The 18,123-nt window shown below is 42.2% G+C and overlaps 1 protein-coding gene across 8 annotated transcripts in view; it reads left to right on the forward strand.

Annotated features, from left to right (window-relative positions):
* Positions 1-18,123, forward strand: part of XIAP (X-linked inhibitor of apoptosis) — a 115,900-nt gene that overhangs the window by 71,325 nt on the left and 26,452 nt on the right. For 6 of the 8 annotated variants that reach the window (XM_075835775.1, XM_075835773.1, XM_075835777.1 and 3 more), the window contains exons 2-6: positions 22-907; positions 4,670-4,769; positions 6,430-6,508; positions 8,659-8,689; positions 11,190-11,378. In XM_075835775.1, the coding sequence (XP_075691890.1) occupies positions 43-907; positions 4,670-4,769; positions 6,430-6,508; positions 8,659-8,689; positions 11,190-11,378 (1,264 nt within the window). In that variant the 5' untranslated portion in view covers positions 22-42. The remainder of the gene's footprint in view (positions 1-21; positions 908-4,669; positions 4,770-6,429; positions 6,509-8,658; positions 8,690-11,189; positions 11,379-18,123) is intronic. The other 2 variants (XM_075835778.1, XM_075835779.1) reach the window with 1 other exon arrangement.

Genomic DNA, 18,123 nt, shown 5'->3' on the forward strand with positions numbered 1-18,123 from the left:
CATTGTTGTATTTTTCTGTAGATAAACTTGTTTCCAGAGGACATGACATGTAACTGTCCAAAAGTGTCAGATGGTGCTTACGACATGGAACTGGACAACGACTACTCTGAGGAATCTAGTCGACTGGCGTCATTTGCAAATTTTCCAAGTACGTGTCCTATCTCGGCACCAGCCCTGGCCCGTGCTGGCTTCTATTACACTGGAACTGAAGACAGAGTAGAGTGCTTCAGCTGTAAAGCTGTAGTAGAAGGCTGGCAACATGGAGACACAGCGATTGGCAGGCATCGGAAAATCAGCCCAAACTGTAAATTTATTAACGCATTTAACTCAAGAAGTGAAGGCGTACAAACTCAAGCCCCCATGAGTCAAAGCTCATGTCCACACCCAATAAATAATTGCGCAACCTATGATCTTGGTCACTCCTCTAACTCTGATATTCAAACTGATTTCTTGTTGAGGACGGGAAGAATCGTTGATGAATCGGAGCCCAAATTCCCTCGCCATATAAATATGTGTAGTGAAGAAGCACGACTTCAGACATTTAAGAACTGGCCTAGCTATGTGCGCCTGACACCAAAGGAGCTGGCAAACGCTGGTCTCTTTTACACCGGCTCAAGTGACCAAGTGAAATGTTTCTGTTGTGGAGGAAAGCTGATGAACTGGGAGCCCAGTGACGTGGCATGGACTGAGCATCGCAAACATTTTCCGGACTGCTTATTTGTTTTGGGTCGAGATGTTGGGAATGTAGCTCTCGAGTCGAGCAGTATTTTTAGCAGTGCAAGAAGAGGGTCTGACGTTCCGGAAAACCCCGCTATGAGTCAAGTGACCGCTCGTCATGAGAGTTTTGCTAATTGGCCTTACGCCAGTAACAAGGAGATGCTCGCCAGAGCTGGATTTTATAGTACTGGTAAGACCATAATAGACTGTGCTGTCCCCAGGGGGCTCATGAACTGATTTCACAGTCTCGCTCGATAGGGCTAATCATAGGAAGTAAATAAAAGTGTAATTGTTTTTGGACTGTGGAAGGAAACGAGTACCCAGAAATTCGCATAAGCATAGGAAAAACATACAAATTACTTGTGTATGTGGCATCTGGTTGGATCTAATGTTAACATTGTTGCTAACCAATGAGCCACCATGATGTCCAAGTTGTATTTTTGTTGCCGTGGCCAGTTGGACAATGTGGTGAAGTATTACAATCCCCATAATAGCGCTATAGTCTTCTTCCACAGGTGCGTACGTTTTTAATGCTTTAGATGAGCCACTTGTAGACTCCAAAGAAGTAGATTTGTTCGCTCAAATGAACAATTAGACACTACAGTAAACTTCTATATATGGAATTGTCCAGAATATTAGACTTTTGTGGAGATTTAGGAAGAGCAGTAAATGGCTTTGGCGACATGATGGTCTATTACAGAGCTCCAGTGCAGCCACTCCCGACAGCAAGCATATCACTGGCGCTGTTTAGCGCTGGTGGCATGGTACTTATGGTACAAGCACTCTGGAGCTGCTCAGTATTCCGGACTGGACAGAGGTGTGGAGAGGAGAATCATTATCCATGGCCCTCTTCTCCCATCTACACATTATCCACCTGTTTTGTGCAGTCAGCCCCCAGATTTAATAGAATTCATGGAAGATGCATTTTTATTAATAACTGTACTTTACAGCCTTTTTATTTTATTATTTTGAGGAAAAGTAGCCCAACTGTGAAGGTCCTCTTTACAGGGAATGTATATTTTTTTTTTTACTAATTATAACCAGAAAGTGTTATTGGTGCAACTTTCAAAATACTATTTATTAAAAATAATTTTTACTCTTGAGATACAGCTGCTTTGTATCCTGTATACAGAGCAGCTGTATCTAGCGCTGAAACCTATATCTGACTGGTCCTTTGTTAGCAGGTCCTGGGTGTCTGACACGCAGGATCGAGCTGTTACCGATCACATCTAAGTTCACAACAGGTGGATCCACGCAGGACCCGCTTTCACTGAACCCATCAGTCCCGCGGACCTGACTGATAAAGCTGTAAAGGTGCGTTAAGACCCAAATCTCAAAAAGTAAAACTATTTTTTTTTCAACTTGAACCAATCACACTTTGACATTTTTCTAAAAATTAAACAATTAAAACAATTTCTGATGATATATTCCCCTTAAAACGTACCTTACTTTTCATGTGACTGTCATGTGTGCACATGAGGAATAACACTATTTCTGGCCATTATATTACTTGTATTCTGCATTATTTAGCAGGTTCTATCTCTAAGGCCGGGTTTCCACGTAGCATAAACATTGCAGAATTTCTGCAGCGGTATTCTGTGCGGAAATTCCGTAGCATATACAGTAGCAGCAATGTTATTGAGACTTAAATCTCATGCCCACGCTGCGGGGAAAAAACCGCAGTGAAAACGTTCATAACTTGACCTGCGGTTCGGAGTTTTGAACTCAATGGGGATGTAAAGCCCCAACAAATAGCCAACTGCTGCAACTTTTTCGGTGCGCAAAGCTTTTTTTGGTTTAAAATTAATAAAAAGCTTATACTTACCAGCTGGGCGTAGTCATAGCAACACTTTTTTCTGTTCTTTCAAGCCGGCATCCTGGGATGACGTTTCGTCACACGTGACTGCTGCAGCCTATCCCAGGCTGCAGCGGTCACGTGGGCTGCAGCGTCATCCCAGGAGGCCAGATTGCACGGACAATGAAGGGACGCGTCGCCATGACTATGAACAATGTGGTGGAGTTTTTCGGACGGAATGTGCTGCGGGTTCTAGGTCAGGCACGCATAGTTTTACAAAGCGTATCCGACACGTGGGCATCTGGCCTAATTCTCCATGGTCTCTGAGCTAACTGTTATGTCTTCTTTACACTGCACACAGAGAAGAGTCCATCTCTCCTATCTTTATCTATCACATATGTATAGAAGCCGCAGCATGGAGGAGCTTATACAGCAGTAATAAGCAGTGTGGCTGAGAATCCAGCACTGGGGTAATACAGTAACACTTACCGGGAAGCTACACATCTGTTTCCACTCTCTGCTCACTCCTGCTCCCCCTCCCCACTCCATAGACTTGTATGAGCAGAATCTGTCTTTATCTCTTCTCCACCCGCTCCATAGAGTTGTATTGGCAGACCGTAAAGACGCACCCCCACCTTCTGCAGTCACTTAGTAACTAGCGACGGTTTTTGCTTGACAACAGGGGTGGACAGCATATTACAGTAAGGGAGACACCTAGTGGCAATAACTTCACAGGGAATTTGCATGGATAAAACAGTAAGTAAACTACAAAGTTGATCTATATCCGGTACACTATTAGATTAGCATAAGTTGTTTGAAAAGTTAGTGTCCGTTTAAGTCCAAACTTATAGAATTTCTTGACTTTAGAAGTGGTAATGTCCGTTAACCCCTTCCCGCTGCAGCCATTTTTCAGATTTCCATTTTTTCTTCCCCACGTTTCAAAAGCCATAACTTTTATATTTTTCTGTCGATATAGCCCTATGAGGGCTTGACTTTTTCAGGTCGAGTTGTAGTTTTTCATGCCACCATTTATTGTAGTATATAATGTACTAGGAAACGGGGAAAAAATCTTTGTGGGGTGGAAAATGAAAAAACAGTGATTCCTCAGTTTTTTGCGGTTTGGTTTTACGGCGTTCACTGTGCTATTAAAACGACACGCTAACTTTATTCTGCAGGTCAATATGTTGACGGCGATACCAAATTTATACAGGTCTTTGTTTTTTTTTACATTTTACAAGGAAAAAACTACCTGTAAATTTTTTTTTGTGTTGCCAAATTCTGAAAGCCATAACTTTTTATTTTTCGGTCGATTTGAGTGGTATGAAGCCATATTTTTTGCGGGGCGATCTGTAGTTTTTAATGGTACTATTTTGTGGTACATGCACGTTTTTGATTACTTTTTAGTCCATTTTTTTTCTGGGAGAGGAGGTGAACAAAAAAAAACCACAATTCTGTGGGTTTCTTTTTTGTTATTTTTACGGCGTTCACCATGCAGTTTAAAAAATTTTCTATTGTAATGGTTCATACTTTTACGGACGCGGCGATACCGTGTTTTTAAAGGAAAAATGGGAATATGATTTTTTTTTTAACTTTTCATATTTTATTGTAGTGGTTTACTTTTTTTATTTGTTCCCCTAGGGGACTTGAACCAGTGATCATTGAATTGCTAGCACTATATACTAATGTATTGCAGTATATTGTGTTCCTGGCAGGCTTCTATTAAGCCCTGCCAGTGGCAGAGCTTAATAGGGAGCACAAAGATGGCAGTCCTGGGAGCCTTCATTAGGCCCCCAGGCTACCCTAACAACCATCCGCCCCTCTCTCCCTAACACTTAAAATGCCGCGGTCGCTAATAACCACGGCATCTGACGGGTTAAACGAGCGCGATCGAGCTTGTTGCAGTGAAGTGTCAACTTAAACATGTAGCTGACCCCCAGGTTGAAAGGAGTGGGTTCAGCCTGTGAGCCCGCTCCATGCTTCCCCTACCCGGCTATGATGTAAGTATACGTCAGGAAGGGGTTAGATTCTACATCAGGGCACTCATTGCTTCTTTGATGTAGTTGATGTGCATTTTGGAGCTTCAGGTATAGGCTTTTCTGCTTGTAGCAAATGAGCCCTAAGGTTGTGATTGTTGGTAACTTATTGTCTGTTTCATAGGTGAACGTGACTCAACAAGATGCTTCTACTGTGGCGGGGGATTGAGAGATTGGAAAGTAAAAGATGACCCATGGGAACTACACGCAAGATGGTATCCCGGGTAAGATGTCTGATGTAATTATTAAAGGGGTTGTCCGGGCACAGGGCAATTTTTCATACTAATAACCTACCACAGGATAGGTCATCCGTATATGATCCGTGGGGGTCCGACACCCAGACGCCACACCGATCAGCTGCTCTGGCTGCCTCCATGCACCGGATGTCCGTGCCGGAAATAGGTGGCTCTGGTCACAGTACAGCGGCTGTACTGCAGCTGTGCTTCTATTGAAGTGAATAGGAGCAGAGTTGCAGTTCTGTGGCACGGCCGCTGTATACTGTACAAAGCCGTCTGCTACCGGCACTGAACACTGCATAACATCCGGTGCCCGGAGTCAACTGGAATAGCTGATCGGTCCAGGTGTTGGATCCCACCGATCATATACTAATGACCTATCCTGTGGATGGTCATCAGTATGAAAAACAGTCTCTTGCCCGGACAACCCCTTTAAAGGAATAGTTAAGTTTAAAAAAAACTACTACCATCTTCACTATACCATAATCTCCTCCTTTTTCTTAATCTCTTTCAGTTTCAACTTGTAATTAAAAGGGTTAGAAATTATAAGAAAACAAAACAGTCTATATATTGGTGAGAATTACAGCGCCTATAGGCGTGTTACGTGCAGATTTTCCTGCTGGAAGTCCGCAGCGTAATATAGTACTAGCAAAATAAATAAGAGTTAAAGTAATCTCAGCTACACGTTGCAGAATGTTTCCACACAAAAATTGACCTGCGGTGCAGATTTTAAAATCCGCAGCATGTCAATTTATCTTGCGTTTCCATCTCAGAATTGTACAAGTTTATAAAAAATAAAAAAAACGCACCAAAATCCGCAGCATAAAATCTGCACCTGTTTCCACATCAAAATCTAAAAACGCAATGTTCGGATTTTACCTGCAAAATTACCTACGGTTTTGATGTGGATTTTACACATCAAATTATGCAATGTGTGCATGTAGCCATTCAGTGGATTATGAAACCGATGGCGCTTTACATGACACCATATGTATCTCTAGCAGGTATTGAATTCTGCCTTAGAGGCAATGTGGCATGTAATCGTATATAATAATTTATTTCAATTCCATGTTTTGTTATGTCGTTTTCCATCATAAAAATGAACTGTTGAAAATTGTTTTGTTACCACTGTAATAATACATTAGAAAAGCCTCCAGACTCCACAAGGAGTATTTTCTTTTATTCATTGTACTTGGTAGGCAGCGTCCTAATATGACCGAGGCCTTGACAAGTAGCAGGCGCAGTTGGTGGGTTACTATAAGGTATTGTCATGCTCCTGTGGAGACCATAGCAGTCATCTGCTGCTTGTGTGATTTGATCTACATGTAGTGTCAAACGTGAAATGTCCTGAAATTTGTATATAAAAGATATTTTCAAAATGTGTTGACTGTTGCTGTTCATAGTCTCAGCTGCTAGTCTCTTACACTGGCCATATGGCTTCTGATTCTCTAACAGATCCATTATGATCTGTTTCTTTTATCCTATCGACCTATAATGAGGCCATCTTTAGCAGCATGCTACCATATTCTGGTTGAAAGCAACAGTAACGTGACCTAAAAATAACAACGTATGAATAGAGCCTATATTTTTTTTAATGAAAAATTGAACATGCCTTTCTTTCTGCTTTTATCTTTTTCTGTCATTATAGTTGCAAATTTCTGGTTGATGAAAAAGGGCAGCATTATATAAATAATGTGCAGTTAACCAGGCCTCTAGCAAGCAAGCCGGTAAGTTCCTTCCTCCTGGATGCCTAACAATGTGTGTTCATGTCGGAAAATTAAAATTTGAAATCTTAGGAAGTGTCGGCTTCATGGATACACCCGTGTTCAAATGTTTCCTTGTTTGATAATAGCGAACACATCTATGGTTTTTATTGTTGGATTTGTAAATGTTTCCGCTGTCTTGCCAGATTTGTATTGCAGTATTTTTCTGATTATAACTTTCTTATAGTTAAGGAAATGGTGCTAAAATATTCAAACGACTAATTGTAATTTATTTTTAATTATCTAGTACAGATATATTCTAATGTGCTGTACTGAGAATGTACTTGTATACTGTACTGTGCAAATGTTTTAGGCAGTTGTGGAAAAATGCTGTAAAGTAAGAATGACTTAAAAAATTATTAGTTTTTTGTGACCACCCTTTGTCTTCAAAACAGCATAACTTCCTCTAGGTACACTTGCACAAAGTCATGGATGCCCTGCCCTCTTATAGTCAGATGTATGATTAACCAAATATACCAAACAGGTGATAATGATCATCATTTTAGTATGTAGGTTGAAACAGTCATTAATTGTAAGATAAACCGCTGTGTAGGAGGCTTAAAACTGGATAAGGAACAGCCAAACTCTGCTACAATGGTGGGGTTGTGGAAGACCGTTTCATGTCACAGATCCACCATGGTAAGGCTTCATGCACACGACCGTGCCCGTAATTACGGGCACGGCCGGCTGCGGACAGCTGGCCGTTTTTACGAGCCGTGCTCCCATTATAAAGTATAGGAGCACGGTCCGTAAAATGAAAAAATAGGACATGTCCTATTTTTCCGGCAGGTTTCTACGGTACGGACACCCTCCCATAGACATACGGGAAGGTGTCCGTCGGCCATAGAAATGAATGGGCCCGTAATTACGGGCGTTTTACGGTTGTGTGCATGAGGCCTAAGACTGAACACAGCAACAAGACACAAGGTAGTTCTACTCCATCAGCAAGTTGTCTCCCAGGCAAAGATTTCAAAGCAGACTGGGGTTTCAAGATGTGCTGTTCATGATCTTTTGTTGAAGCACAAAGAAATGGGCAATGTTGAGGGCCATAGACGCAGCGGTCGGCCAAAGAAACTTAGTGCAGTAGATCAGACACATCATTCTTCCCCTCAAAATCAGATGTTCAGCAGTGCTATCAGCTCAGAACTGGCTGAAACCCGTGGGACCCAGGTACACCCAGCTACTGTTCAGGGAAGTCTGGCCAGAAGTGGTCTTCATGGTGTATACTGGGCAAAATATTGGTCTGTATATGTGAATTGGCACGTCTTAAAAGCCTTGTATTTTATGTACAAATATATTATGGCTTCATGTTAACCACTGGATAAAACATATGACATCTCTATTTTAGATAAACATTGTACATATATGTGATATCTGATATTTCTAACAGAGAAAACAGGATGCGTCCGTTAGATATAAAGTTAACACATTTTTAAAAGCTGCTGAAAAGGTTATTCCCATCTCACATTTATGGCTTATCCATGGTATATTCTATAAATTGTGTGATCGGTGCAGGCATCCAGTGCTGTGACTGGCACAGGTTAGAGGCATTGGTTTGGCGGTTGGTCAGAAAGATGAGCCTGGCCACTGCATTTCGGATAGATTGGAGAGCTTGGTGAGGGAACTAGAATGAATCCGAGCAGCAAAAATAATTTTGGCTGTTTCACACTACAAAAAGGGTGGATTCTGGAGATGTTTTTGAGGTGCGGGTGACATGAGTTTGCAAGTTATTGAATATGAGGAGTATGAGGAAGATCTTATAACCTGACAGACCAAGACCAGCCTCATGGTGTAATCTCAGATTTTATGAATTTTTGGATGTTTGTGACCACAAACCAGATGAAAGGTTATAATACATTTACACGGCCTGGCTGACCACGGTTTTCCTCCTGTAAAATCTGATGTTTGCCGAGGGTGTCAGGAGCTCCCACTGCGACAATCAGCTAATCGCCCTGCCGGCTCCTATACAAAAGGGGATATCTCTGAGACAACCCCTTAAGTGAATTATAATAGTATAAATGAATGTTATTTGTATAGCTGCTTTAAAATGCTTAATAGAAAATTTTGTTCTGTATACCACAATATTACAGTTTTCTTTTTATATTTCTTTTTAGGAAAGTGACACACCACCTGCTTTACCTGAAGGTAACTAAACATTGATTCTACATTTTTTTCGCACAGTGCTGTTCTTGATGTCTTTTCAGAGACCCCATTCACATCTAGTTTTTGGCCTACGTTTATCATATATGTTTCACTTTCTGAAGTATACGTTAAATAGAGGCTATGACGGAAGCCTAACCGTGGCATCTGTCACTTATAGACTATTATGCGATCCATTTTATTTATATGTATGTTTCCATGTAAGTATAAATTAACTTTTATGAGCTTTTCATGACGTAAACGTTAAACAGTAGCCTATAGGTCCCTCACCCCTAAACCGTGGCATATGTCCACTATGGGCTCCCATGTTAAAGAAATGTATACCGTGCAATATAAAAACATTTTTTGTGGGATCCCGTTGTATGGAAAAGTACTGTCTAATACGCTATTACATTTTTAATTTTATTTTTTTAAAGTGTACCGGCATATACCAGCCTGACTAGTGCCTTAGGCTCTATTCACACGACCGGGTCCGAGTGTTGACCGATAAAAACGGCCGTTTGGTCCGTTTTTCTCGCCGTTTGGCATCCATTCTGTTCAAGGTCGTGTTTCCGTTTTTAATGGCCGATTTTGACCCGTTGTGCATCCGTTTTTTTTTCCCTGTTTTAAAAACTGATGAATTTCATTTGTACATTTTCTGCAACACACTGCCCTCTGTAGGTAATGCCACCCACTGCCCTCTGTAGGTAATGCCACCCACTGCCCTCTGTAGGTAATGCCACCCACTGCCCCTCTGTAGGTAATGCCACCCACTGCCCCTCTGTAGGTAATGCCACCCACTGCCCCTCTGTAGGTAATGCCACCCACTGCACCTCTGTAGGTAATGCCACCCACTGCACCTCTGTAGGTAATGCCACCCACTGCACCTCTGTAGGTAATGCCACACACCCCCCCTGTAGGTAGTGCCACACCGAGCTCCCCCGGTGTAGGTAGTGCCACATAGCACCCTTGTACATAGCCACCCTCATAGATGGCACCCCCCCCATAGATGCCCCCCTACCTTCCTGTAGGGGACCGCTCCAGGAGAAGTCCCTGACTTCAATGTCCAAGCGCCGGGGATTCCGCTTTAGACGTCACTGTCCATATATGGACAGTGATGTCAGGGACTTCTCCTGGAGCGGCAGAATGCACGGCCGTCACTCTGATCACATCCGAGTGACAGCGATGCTTTACATGGCCCCGTAGACTTCTATGGGAGCCGTGCACCCGGGGGAACGGCCCAAAATAGGGCACATTCCATTTTTTGATGGCCCAGTTTACCGGGACGTCAAAAAAATCATCCGTGTGAATAGCCCCATTTGGGGTCTATTGTTCCTACTTCGGCCGTGGGACGGCCTTTCAAAGAATGGCCGTCACACGGCCGAGAATCCCTGTCGTGTGAATAGGGCCTAAAGGACACTCTTTTGGCCCCAGTCGTGCTAATGGAGCCCTAAAGACACGTTTAGTATTTATGTCTTAAAATTTCCTGGCGTACACGCTAAACCTAGGGCCAAAATGTGATGTGAACACAGCCTTTGATACAAACAGGAGTGAATAAAAAAAAAAAAAAAAGTCTTTCCCTTAGACTGTAAGCATGGATACAGTCTGGATACAATGATAGAAAACTCTCTTAGGCTTGTTTTACAAGGCTGTGGTATGGCTGCATTTTAGCACCCATATTACATCTGCAACACCCAGACCTTCTGGGGTCCTGTTAAACTGAACTTGGATCACTTAGTCCGGGTCTTACGGCTGTTTATATGGATGCCAAATGCAGCCGTGTAATGATTATCTGAAACCAGCTTTTGGGCTGTACTGGTTTTCAGCTTCTGGATGTAAAGAAAAATGTTTCCATCCACTGACCGCAAATAGAGATTGTGACAAAGGTGAGGCATTGAAAACCAAAGGGGAATATATATCAAAACTTGAGCAAAGGAAAGTGGAAGAGTTACTTATTGAAATCATATTGAAACCAATCAGGTTCCGAGTTTCATTTTTCAGAGGGCCTTTTTTTTAATTTAAAACCTGCAACCTGATTGGTTGCTATTAACAATGGCTCCACTTTTCCTTTGCATATGTTTTAATATGTCTTCCCTGTAGTATATCATACTAACCAAAATTTAAGCTAAAAGTAAAAAATGCTTATGCCCCCTCTGCCTGCAGACACTATAAAGAGTTGTCATTTTCATATTAGGAGCAAGTCGGGGGGGGGGGGGTGCACGCATATTTCAGCCTTATTAGATCATTTTTCTTAGGTTACCTTTGTGTAAATGCATCGAACTTACTAACCAATTCCCTTTAAAGAGACTGGTAACAGCAATTCCTTCAGTACCATCAGCTACACAGCCTAATGGGGACAGATAAAGGGCATGATGTCCTGGGCAGTATTGACATTCACTCCGGTCCATTTATAGAATCCTCTTATCTGTAGAAGATGTGGGCTGATCTAAAGCCATTCATTTCATTATTTTCTTGGGAATTTGACTAGAACTGTGTCTCTCTCTAGACAGTGAATTAGTGAAGAACCCTTTGGTGATTCATACACAGCAAATGGGATTTCATTTAGAAGAAATTAAGAAACTTATGTTGAAAAGAATAAAAAACACAGGACAAAACTACACATCTGTCGAAGTTCTGATCTCAGACTTATTAAATTCTCAGACTGCAAAAGGAAATTTTAAGCCCACAGAGAACGGTAAGGATACATAGGGAGTTAAAACCTCTGGGTGTTTTAGTACAGAGGACCTGTCTGTGGGTTCTTAAATGGATAATCCAGTCAATATATTCTGATATGTCAAAGATATACATGGTAGAATCTGTGATCTCGGACCACAACTGATTTCCAGAATAAAAGGGCTCAATGAGCGGAAAAACCCCTTTGGCACTTCTCAGAGTGTAAATTCTAACATTCTCGGCAGAGGATCATTTAACCCCTTAACAATTGCCAATAAGCCTTTTTTATGGAAGCCATTAAGGGGCCCTTGTTTTAAAGCGGCGTGTTTTTACATCGCTTTAGAACAGGTGCTGCACCAGTGTCCTGTATCGGCTGGAGCGGGTGTTTGGCTGTCTACCGCACATCTAACCCCTCATGCTGTGGTTAGTAGTGTCTCCAGCACCTAAGTGATTTTTCAGAGGGTGGGGGCTCTCTCTATAAGCCCATCATCACCCCCACGCTGCGTTTTGGTGGGTGCCAATGGGTTGCCCTGGCAGCCAGTAGCCTAAGAAAGCCCCTCAGGTCTGCCATTGATCTGAGCCTGTTAGGCCCTGACTCAAGTGTCCTAGTGGAATAAAAAAAGAGTTTATCGCTTTAAAAATAAATGCATAAATAAATTGCGATTTTCTTTTTATTTATTTTTTTATTTTTCCCCCTTACAATATTATAACAATATTGCTATATTATGGAAAAAATAAAAATAAAAGTGTACATTATTGGTGTCTCCGCATTCGTAACGACCCAAACGATAAAATTATGATGTTATTTATCCCGCACATTGAACACCATAAAAAAAATAAACAATGGCAGAATTGCTTTTGTTTTTTTTTTCTATTGTTCATCTTGCTTTCCAAAAAAAAACTGATTAAAAAGAGATCAAAAAGCCGTACTCCAAAATGGTGCCAATGACCACTTTAACTGGCCCTGCAAAAAAAAAAAAAAAAAGCCATCACAAAGCTTCATCTACAGAAAAGTAAAGGCTCTTGGGATGTGACGACGAAAAAAACAAAAAAAAATCTCGGTGATTAAGGCTCAAAATAGGCTGGTCTTTAAGGGGTTAAATCAATTTCAGTTAGTGTCAGGTTTTCACAGTAATATGCCTCTCTGAGCAGTGTCAAAGGAAATTTAAGTGCCATGTAAAGCCCTTTCATTCTCAAAAATCAGGGGTAAACACAGTTAAATTCTCTTCTGATATGTTGTAGGCACACATGAGAAAATCAAAGTAATGCAACTATTGTGCTTAACCAAAAGTGTCCAAATGTAAAAAAAAGAGAATATAGTGTTTCTCCAACAAGATAATTCAGATAGTTGTAACTCTATTCAGTGCACCAAACTCTCCGCTGATGTAATACACAACACTCTCACTATTCAAGAGAAAATATATATCCTCCAACTGGTCACAGGGCACTATATCAATATGTGTTTGTACTCACAAATATCGGTTAAAAAAAAAAAAAATCCATATCACCATTAAAAGTTCACGCTGGGTCCCGCCATATAACACTTGACTCACGTTTTATCTGAATCGTCTTCTTCCGGGACACCAGCGTGCACTGCGTCCACTTCATTGTAGGGATGCATGATGCATCGAAACTTCGATACTGTTTCGATACCGTGCACCCTCAAACGGTTCGATACCGTTATTTCATGTATTTCGATTTTAAGCTGTGCCGCCGCACAGCTCGGCATTGTAACAAATTAATGTATGAGAGCGGGGCTGCGGCTGTGTGATAGTCATTGCCCCGCTCCTGAGTCCTGACAAGTGCGCGCAGTCAGCATGAGGTGATGCCACCAGCGCTGCACTAATGAGAGGCGGCGCTGAAAATAGAACATGGCGGGCACACTACAAAACACCCCCATGTTTTGTCTTCAGTGCCGGCGCAGCCGCTCATTAGTGCAGCGCCGGCCGCATGACCTCATGCTGACCGCGCGCACTTGTCAGCAGCAGCACCACTCTAACGGCGGTGATGAGAGAAGCCTCTCATCTCCGCCGTTTATTCCCCCGATTGCTGCGATCAAAGCTGACCGCAGCATTCAAGGGGTAAATGAGAAAAGGGGGATGCCCCTTGCATCGCGTCACAGGGAATCCCTGTGATGCGACTGAGGGACTTACCATATATGGGCAGACAGCCCAGGGTCAATTGAAGGACCCCAGGGCTGTTTTACCATTTTTCCTGTTGTTGGGGCATACTTCCGTATGTCCTAACAACTGCCAGTACATTAAAGTTTAAAAATAAAAAAGTAAATACATAGAGTAATGTGAAATAAAAAAAATACACATACACATTTTTTTAAATAAACATTAAAATAAGGCTCAATACATAAAACATACACATATTCGGTATTGCTGCACAACAATTTTTTCCCGTCATTTATGATGTGTACGATGTAAAAAAAACAAACTTCTTTCACTTCTTAATGTAAGGCATGAGGTGTGATGAATTTAACCTCCATGTGCCTCACGTTAATAGTAATTAACCCCATCATCTACCTTACACATTAACCCAGTGTTGTCCATTATGACTGAGGAACATGATGGGGTTAATTACTATTATTGTGAGGCACATTCAAAATTCATCACACCACGTGCCTCACATCAGAAAATGGAAGAACTTTTTTTTTATTACTTTTGGCAAAGTATCGTTTTGGTATCGAAAATCGCAATACTACAGAAAGAATCGGTATCGAAGTTCAAATCCTGGTATTGTGACAACCCTACCTCATTGTTTACCATACGTATCATCGTACATTTGGTAGTGGCTGTGCCTGGTACTGCATCTCAGTCCTATTCAAGTGAATAGGACTAAGCTGCAATACTCCACTACCAAATGTATGGTGCTGTGTCTGGTAAGCAATGAAGGGAACACTTCAGTCAGCTGCCCACGGGTGTGTGAAGAGTCAGAACCATACTAACTATGGGCTCTCAATATTATTGTCCTGGGAAAACCCCTTTAATGCTGGATTCACACTGGATGGAAATGCTTCAGATTTTATGTGCGGAATTTATGTGTGTAAAATCCGCAGCAGTCCTAGCCATGTGGATGAGATTTCAAGAAATCTCCTCTCACTCTGCTGAACATTTTCCAGATTAAAATCGGGCATGCAGCATTTTTTCAAAAGCGCAGTATGATCATTCTGTTCTGGATGTTGACAGCAAATTTCAGCCTTTTCAATGTAGGATTGAAATCCGCAGCAAAATACGCACATAAAGCGTTCATATTTTTCTGCTAAGCTGCAGTATTTCTGTCCTGTGTTAATCCAACCTAAAGATTTTTGGGCACTAAACCACCAGCGTGCTGTTGTACTGCTGGGAAATAGCATCCTAAACAGGCCTCGCTCAAAACTGTCCGTTTTAGCATTTTGCGTAGAAAAAGTTATCCACCATGAGCTGTATGTAAATTTCCTGAGACCAGTCCTGTCATGAGTCCAGGTGTACGTACCGGCCTTGCTTTTATCTGACCATGTGCAGGATGCCATTGGACTCCTTTCAAGACTCTTTGTTAAAGCGCACACTGTATTTTAACTTATTTTTAGAAAAATGCTAAAACAGACCGTTTTGACTTAAATGTGTTTAGGACCCTGTTCCCTAGCAGGATAACGCTATGCTGGTGGTTAAGGCCTTATTCACATGACAGTGAAAATCAGGCATCCTTTAAACGGCCGTTTTCAGAACATTGATGTTCTATGGGTGTATTCACACGGTCGGTTTTATAACGGCCCGTGAATAATGGCCATCAAAAATAGGACATGTCCTATTTTTGGTCGTTTTCACGGCCTGATGGCACCCATAGAAGTCAATGGATCAGTTTTTAACGGCTGTCAATACATGTAACAACCATTAAAAACGGATCTGTGACATGGGGATTGGCAAGGGAACTACTAGTTCCCTTGCTGGCTATCGGCGGCTCCATGACACTCACCGATGCAGCGCCGACCTCTTCAGGTGAGGTCTCTCGTCTTCACGGTGAGTGTCATCACGTCGCCGCAGATCCCGTGAACACGAGAGACCTCACCTGAAGAAGACAGCGCTGCATCGGTGAGTATGTAGGGCATTCATGACGGGCTGTGTGGCATCATATACATCGGGCCTGTGTGGCATCTACAGGGAGGTGTGTGGCATCATATACAGGGGGCTGTGTGGCATCATATACAGGGGGTTGTGTGGCACCATCTACAGGGGGTTGTGTGGCACCATCTACAGGGGGCTGTGTGGCACCATCTACAGGGGGCTGTGTGGCACCATCTACAGGGAGGTGTGTGGCACCATCTACAGGGAGGTGTGTGGCACCATCTACAGGGAGGTGTGTGGCACCATCTACAGGGCAGCTGTGTGGCATAATATACAGGGATGTGTGGCATCATATACAGGGGCGCTGTAAATAGTGTCTAGGTGAACATGTGACCTTCCTTTGGGTGTTTTCAGGGGGCTGGGACACAAAAAACTTGACCAATGAAATTCATCAGTATTTTTTAACGGCCATGAAAAACTGATGTAAAATGGATGTCAAACGGACAGACGGACTGGAAATGCAAGAAAAGTTGGAGACACACTGATGCAAAACGGCCATGAAAAACTGACAAGTTGATCAGTTTTTAATGGACATTTTTTTTCACTGTCGTGTGAATAAGGGCGAAGTGCTCTAAAATCTAGTTGCCGATTCCCTTTTAAGGCCAATTTCACACAAGCGCATATTTGGCAGCAAACCCCTGCCCAAACGTGGGTCTGATGACACGAACAGCATCATAGGCTCCTAGTATAGGTCCTCGGTGTATAATTGGGGGCTGGACCCCCACTATTCCTACATTGATGGCCTATTGCAAGGGAAGGAGCTAGAGCAATTCTGCCCTGTTGTCCTTCTGGTTGATGGGGGCTCCAGGAGTCGAACTGCCTCTGATCATACAATGATACATAGGATTGTAAAAACCCCTTTTAGATCACATAATGGGAAATTCTCAAAATTATCTATAACAAAACTGATATTAACTGGATTTCAGAAGGTATTTGTGCCCTTTTATACAGTGCCCTACCCATTATGCATTAAAGCTATCTGTCTTCACGCACTGGCAAAGAAGCTGACCAAATATTAGTATTTTCACTTATATATGTGAAGTTTTTGAAGTGTCTGAACTTTAATGTTTCTAGGCAGAGATTGGGACATGAAATAATAATGAAGTTCTTATGTAGATCTGTTTGTTCTGGGAGAAGGCAGCTGAAACACTAATCCTAGAAATTCTAAAAGTAAACCTGAGATAGATGTAACCACCCCGTTTGTCAATCTGCAGGATTTTCTGCATGTTCCTGAAGCAGTCTTGTAGAAATCTTGCAGGGAACTTGTTTTTGGTTGGCAGATGGTTGAATGGGAGGTGCTTAGCCAAGGGGTGGGACTTAACATTATTTCCCTACTGTTGCAGATAGAGCAGTGGGGGAGGTGTTCGTTGTAACCAGTTGTTTAACAGCCAGAGCCAGGATTGTAATAAGGGGGGCAATGGCTGATTTGGGACACATATAGAGAAGAATTCCTTATATAGTTCTCAGATTTGATTCCAATATGAGACCAAATGGTATCAAAGAGGAGATATAGTGATTAATAATTATTTTTAATGGCATTCATGGAAGTTTTAGAGTTGCGTAAAATTTTAAGTTTTTCCTGGCCTTGAATAACTTTTTGAGCCCTGTTTCTTCTGGGCGACTGTTGATCTTCCTATCCTGCAGCAAGAATATGACATTGGAGTTGTCTGACTTCATTACACTACAGTCCTTTAGAAGGTTTTTCCACCAAAAGGTTAAATTTGAAAATTAGATAAGCCGTCAATGTTCAATTGCTGGGAGCCCCACCAATACCTACAACAAAAAGCCAACGTTGCCTTAACTTTTACATGGGTCAATTATCGGGCAAACGCTCGTAGCCGATAATTGCCCTATGTAAACAGGACAGCGATCAGCAGGTGAGCAAGCAAACGCTCGTTCATCTGCTGATCGCATCGTTTTAAAAATGAAAAATATCGTTGTCGGCAGCACAGTTCTCTGTGTAAGCGGAGACGTGCTGCCGACATAATAACGTATGGGGACAAGCGTTTGGAGTATTGAGCACTCGTCCCAATACTAACTCCTTGTGAAATCAGCAAACGAGCGCCAATCAACGAGCTGTCTCATTCATCGACACTCGTTTAAACGACCCAGGACAAGCCGTGTAAGGGGACCTTTAGGCTTTGTTTTTTGTTTTTTTTTTAAAAAGTGGCACGCCTGACCTAGCGGTGTGTTGGAAACTGCAACATAGCTTTGTTTAAGTGTAAGGGGTTGTGTAGCAGTTCTAATAAAGTGTTTGGTCAGGAGTGGCACTGAGACAACTGTGCTTTACCGAGCACCATGACCTATTTTTTGTGGGCATGGACTGGAATCCCAATGGTCAGACCTGAACCAATCAAACAAGTATATCATATTTAATCAACATGCCATCAGTGCTTATGTTGAAAAAGGCCCTTTTAAATGTGAGTTAATGTAATGCTGAACGTTGTTTCGGACAGGTAGGGGAGAGCTGGTTACTTAGTTAGTACGGTGGAAAAAAGATACATGTCCTTCAAGTTCAACCAAGGGATGGCAAAAGGGAAGGAATGAAACTAAATTTCTACACATTGACATAGGAGTTGATGCACCCAATGGTGATCAGATCTCGTCCTAGATAGAGTGAAACCCTATAAAGGTTGTGTACCTTTACAAATGCTTTGG

The sequence above is a fragment of the Rhinoderma darwinii genome, chromosome 8, assembly GCF_050947455.1.
Source record: "Rhinoderma darwinii isolate aRhiDar2 chromosome 8, aRhiDar2.hap1, whole genome shotgun sequence".
Classification (NCBI taxonomy): Eukaryota; Metazoa; Chordata; class Amphibia; order Anura; family Rhinodermatidae; genus Rhinoderma; species Rhinoderma darwinii.